Genomic DNA, 6,000 nt, shown 5'->3' with positions numbered 1-6,000 from the left:
TATATATTATAATTAAATATACTGTCCCACTGGTCCATTTTATTATCTTTTTATTGCCAAGTAAAAACTGGACAGTTAATAGATATGCTGAAACCCTTTAAGCTAAATTACTTTCAAAGCTAAGAAAATAACTCATCTTTTAACAAACCAGCATTTCTTAGCATTCCCAGTTAAGATAATGCAATGTTTAATATGTCTAAATGGATCCTAGAGGTAATGCTACATTTAATTACTTCCATTGTGGTCAACAGAACTTGAGAGAAATCTATTAAGCCGATTGATGTAGTCTGCTTTACAAGATAGATGGGATGGGAGATCGAGAACGTCTTAGAGGACAAGGTGAGCTGTAGGGTGATGTTACTGGAGACAGTCTCAGAGCATTGGCTGCCAAGCCAGCTATGTTGTTTAAGCTTCGGGATTTCTCATATCCTTTTACGAAACAATGCACAGACAGCGGTTGATTTCAGCCAGAAAAAGACAAAGACAAACAGTAAAATGAAATGCAATCAGTTATGAGTATATCAAAAAAGATTATGCTGCAAATAATGACAAGCTGAGACAATTAATACCTTTCCCATATGAATATATATAATATATGTATATATTTTACATGTCCAATTAAATAATTATATTTTAATAATAATTACATTAAAAGTAACATTTAACTATTAATGTATTGAAATGTGTAATTATTTCAGACTGATATAATTGTGCCAGCTGAAACAAGATGCCATGTTAAACAGTGCACAAACTAAACATAACACATGAAGCAAATGATTACATTAGCTTTTGGTGTGCTCTTTAAGAAATATAAAACACTTATGTGATTGACTACTAGAAACAGTACGTTTTGAACAATTCTCCATTAGTATATTATTTAATCTATTCAAGATGCTGCACATACATTTAGCAGATTATACGAACAGCATGAAATTATTTTCATATATACGTAAGAAAACCAGTAGGGGGCAGACTTTAATCAATTTCTAAAAATATGTATTTTTAACAATACATATTTTGTTAAAAGCTAGACTTTTTCACTTATAGAGAGATTTGATACATACAAATGTAAACAGTTTATGACATAAAAATTAAAGCAAAAACATAGAGTGGCTTCAGGTGTTTACTTGGTATTACCTCACTTTTTAAACTCCCCTTTAACTTAAATAGTTCTACTCAAATATTAATGTTTTGTTAAACTAAAAAAAGAAATTATAGCAGATAGTTGCAAACTTTGTTTTGTTCAACACCTGTTATTGTTTAACTTATTTGTTAATTCTTGTATTTTATAATAATGTTGATATTTCTTTTCTCTTACAAATAAACTGGAGAAGATATATTGTATTGCCTATTTAAATAACATTATAATGCATGTATCTGTGTTTACATGTCTAATAATGTCTACTTATTATTGGATAAAGAGTTTGGAGCATTAACAGAATTTTGATTATATTTTATGCTTTTGAGAAATGTATGTCACCTTGATAAGCAAAGCATAAATTTAATATGAAGATTAGATATCATAAAATTCAGTTTTTCGTAAATTTTACTTTACTATTAAATACATGAACTAGTGTAAGTTAAATAGTTAATTAAAGCATACTTTCCAATATTTCCTGAAGTCTATCCAGGGCAGGGAAGCCTAGGCTAAGTGAGGGAGCTTGTGAGTAGAGCCGTGACAGGCAGCACTGGAGTTTTGGGTGTTAAATAGGTGGCATTTGGAATGTCATGAATAGGGTTGGGCTGTGCAAGAAGCTGAGGGTCCCTAGTTTCATTTTGGAAACAAGGACATTTGAATGAAAAGCAATGCTACAGGGGCTTCCAAACCATGACAGTCCCACAATATGTGATATGATTGAGAGCTCTTTTGCTGGGACATTCTAGTGGCATTTTAGCAACAGCTTAATTTAATCAATAAAATAATCCTATGTATTGATTCAAACTTTTACCTTTATTGAGTAGAATTCTACTGAAGTTCTACACTAGCTAGAATGTCAGATAATACTGGATATGATCAACTGATTGGATGTAGAAGGTATAGCTGGACAGGCTGACCATGCAGATCACTTATAGCAGTTAGGAGTTACAGCTCATTTAAAGAGTGTAGCACTACAGTAAATACTACCTGTCTCATATAACATGTTGGACAACATTACCTAACTTATCAGGATATTACTGGTTATGTTATACCTGAGACTTTTACCTGCAATATGAACCATTTTGGTCTATACTTCCTGGTTTTAGGCATTAATAAAGTTGTTCTTCTGTTGAACTTAATTGTATCTCTTGCCTCTACCAATGCCCTTTTTATCGTATCTGGAGAACAAGCATAAGGCCTTTAGTCTTTCTTTTGACCTTTGTCATCCGTTTACTCTTTCTCTGGCACTTATCTTCCCATCTTCAGAACACTTTTACAGAGTATCTGTGTTGCAGTATATACTGCATTTACCTGTATATATCATTCAAATAAAGCTTACAAAGCTACTTCTGACCTGTTGGATTATTCCTGGCAATGTCAACAATCTTTAGCTAACCAACCTGACAGCTTGTCCAAACATCTTCAAAGAGAGTACTAGAATGCTCCGTTAATGAAAAATGAGTATTGACATAATATATTTTTGACAGCACATTTAAGTTATATATAGGTATTTAATTGTAGGTAATATATTTACAAAATACTGTATATTATACAGCATATAATATACTTAATAGGACTCTTAAATGCATATTTTGAACAGTATATTTATAAAAATTAAAACTTAAAGGGACAGTCTAGTCAAAATTAAACTTTCATGATTCAGATAGGGCATGCAAACTTCCTAATATACTTTTATCATCAAATTTGCTTTCTACTCTTGGCATTCTTTGTTGAAAGCTAAACTTAGGTAGGCTCATATGTCATAAGTCCTTGATGGATGCCTCTTATTTCAGGGCATTTTGAGAGTTTTTCACAGCTAGAGGGTGTTAGTTCATGTGTGCTGCATAGAAAACATTGTGCTCATGCACATGGAGTTACCTAGGAGTCAGCACTGTTTGGCAAAATTGCATGTCTGTTGAAAGAACTAAAATAAGGTGGCAGTCTGCAGAGGCTTAGATACAAGGTAATCACAGAGGTAAAAAGGATATTAATATAACAGCGTTGGTTATGCAAAATTTGGGAATAGGTAATAAAGGCATTATCTATCTTTTTAAACAATAAAAATTCTGGAGCAGACTTTGCCTTTAAGATATGATCAATTAGTAATAGAATCATTGATGTAATACTGCTGCCCTGCAGCTTATTTTATAAACGTATAATATAGTGAAATATTTCATTCACATTATTATACAATTTTTGTGCAGTTATTTTTTCATAAAAGTATTATCGAAGCTATAAATTTGTATGTTATACATATATTCATCATACAACATGCCTGTGCGGCTTTACAAGTAACTATGTGCTTTCAGAGCTTGTAGGTTCGACATGACTGAAGTGTAGATGAAAAATTATGGTACTGATGTTGGGGCTGGAAGAATATGCTCATACTCTTTTCTTATTAATAATAATAATAATAATAATAATAATAATAATAATTTTAATAATAATAATAATTTTTATCTCCTTTTTATTTTAAATGTGGACTGTCATGATTCAGATAGGGCATGCAATTTTAAATAACTTTCCAATTCACTTTTATCATCAAATTTACTTTGTCCTCTTGGTATTCTTTGTTGAAAGCTAAACCTAGGTAGGCTCATATGCTAATTTCTAAACCCTTGAAGGCCGCCTCTTATCTCATGGCATATTGACAGTTTTTCACAGCTAGAGGGTGTTAGTATGTGTGCCATATAGATAAAATGGTGCTCACGCACAATATAACTGTGTTGGTTATGCAAAACTGGAGAATGGATAATAAAGGGATTCTTTTTTAAACAATAAAAATTCTGGAGTAGACTGTCCCTTTAACATTATTACTTTGCTGGACAACCGATACCTTACAAATAATCCCTTTCCTCCCTATTACAAAGTGTACCTCTCCAAGATTCTACTGCACTTCATATGTGTTTTGAGTGTGTCCTAATGATAATTTACTTGCTCTTGTGTACCACTAATTGCCAATGTCTTTCTTATTTGTCATAAAGTTAAGCAAAGACATCAGGTGACATCAACCCATGTTGGTGTCTGTTAAAAGAAGGCACAAGATGAGTGCTTCCATCTGAGGTTCTTTTTGACAGAATCATACATTCATAACAAATACCAGTATGTACCAATTTCCTAGATTACGAGTGGTTTGACCACAGAAATAGGGTTGTGCTCTTGGAGGATTTGTTTGGAGAAAAATCTTATTCTTACAGGTGTTTGGGAACAAGTGTATTAAGACATATGTTAAAAAAAATCAGGCAAAGGCAATGAAATGTAATGAAAATGAAAAGCATAAAAGTATGTTTTTGTGGCTTTACATCTAATACGTTTTATTGTTATAATAATATTAATAATAATTAATCAATACGCTTTTTAAAAAAAAAACATTTGGGGAAAAACATGCGGCTAGATTACGAGCCTTGCTTTAGCCTTAAAAAAGCAGTGCTGAGAGGTCCCAACGCTGCTTTTTAACACCCGCTGGTATTACGAGTCTGGCAGGTACAGGTGTACCGCTCCCTTTTCTTCCGCGACTCGAGCTTACCGCAAATCCCCTATGTCAATTGCGTATCCTATCTTTTCAATTGGACTTGCATAACGCCGGTATTACGAGTCTTGGAAGAAGTGAGCGGTAGACCCTCTTTTGTCAAGACTCCTACCGCAGTTAAAGTCAATAAATAAGCATTTTATGGGCTAACGCCGTAACATAAAACTCTAAACTAAAGTGCTAAAAAGTTCACTAACATCCATAAACTACCTATTAACCCCTAAACCGAGCCCCCCCCCCCACATCGCAAACACTTAAATAAAGTTTTTAACCCCTAATCTGCTGACCGCCACTGTAATAAATATATTAACCCCTAAACCACCTCACAAACACTAGTTAAATTTTATTAACCCCTAATCTGCCATACCTAACATCGCCAACACCTATCTACATTTATTAACCCCTAATCTGCCGCCCCCAACATCGCCACTACTATATTAAATTTATTAACCCCTAAACCTAAGTCTAACCCTAAGTCTAATCCCCCCTAACTTAAATATAATTTAAATAAAACGAAATAAAATTACTACAATTAAATAAATTAATCCTATTTAAAACTAAATACTTACCTATAAAATAAACCCTAAGATAGCTACAATATAACTAATAGTTACATTTGAAGCTATCTTAGGGTTTATATTTATTTTACAGACAATTTTGTATTTATTTTAACTAGGTACAATAGTTATTAAATAGTTATTAACTATTTAATAACTACCTAATTAAAATAAGTACAAATTTACCTGTAAAAGAAATCCTAACCTAAGTTACAATTACACCTAACACTACACTATCATTAAATTAATTTACTAAATTACCTACAATTAAATACAATTAAATAAAATAAACTAAAGTACAAAAAAACAAACACTAAATTACAGAAAATAAAAAAATATTTTTTTTTAAACTAATTACACCTAAGCTAATCCCCCTAATAAAATAAAAAAGCCCCAAAATAATAACATTCCCTACCCTATACTAAATTACAAATAGCCCTTAAAAGGGCCTTTTGTGGGGCATTGCCCCAAAGTAATCAGCTCTTTTACCTGTAAAAAAAATACAATGCCCCCCCAACATTAAAACCCACCACCCACACACCCAACCCTACTCTAAAACCCACCCAATCCCCCCTTAAAAAAAAACTAACACTACCCCCTTGAAGATCCCCCTACCTTGAGATGTCTTCACCCAGCCGGGCACAAGTGGACCTCCAGAGGGGCAGAAGTCTTCATCCAATCCAGGCAGAAGAGGTCCTTCAAGCGGCAGAAGTCTTCATTCAGACGGCATCTTCTATCTTCATCGATCCGGAGCGGAGCGGGTCCATCTTCAATCC

The 6,000-nt window shown here is 33.1% G+C and overlaps 1 protein-coding gene across 1 annotated transcript in view; it reads right to left on the bottom strand.

The window, feature by feature from the left end:
* Positions 1 to 292: 292 nt before the first annotated feature.
* Positions 293 to 6,000, bottom strand: part of KCNC2 (potassium voltage-gated channel subfamily C member 2) — a 609,024-nt gene continuing 603,316 nt past the window's right edge. Inside the window, 1 exon segment of the mRNA XM_053719788.1 lies at positions 293 to 429. Coding sequence (XP_053575763.1) covers positions 293 to 429 — 137 coding nt within the window.

Source organism: Bombina bombina, chromosome 6, assembly GCF_027579735.1.
Source record: "Bombina bombina isolate aBomBom1 chromosome 6, aBomBom1.pri, whole genome shotgun sequence".
NCBI classification, from domain to species: Eukaryota; Metazoa; Chordata; class Amphibia; order Anura; family Bombinatoridae; genus Bombina; species Bombina bombina.
Note: the sequence above shows the minus strand (reverse complement) of the source record. Positions and strands in the feature narration are given on the sequence as shown.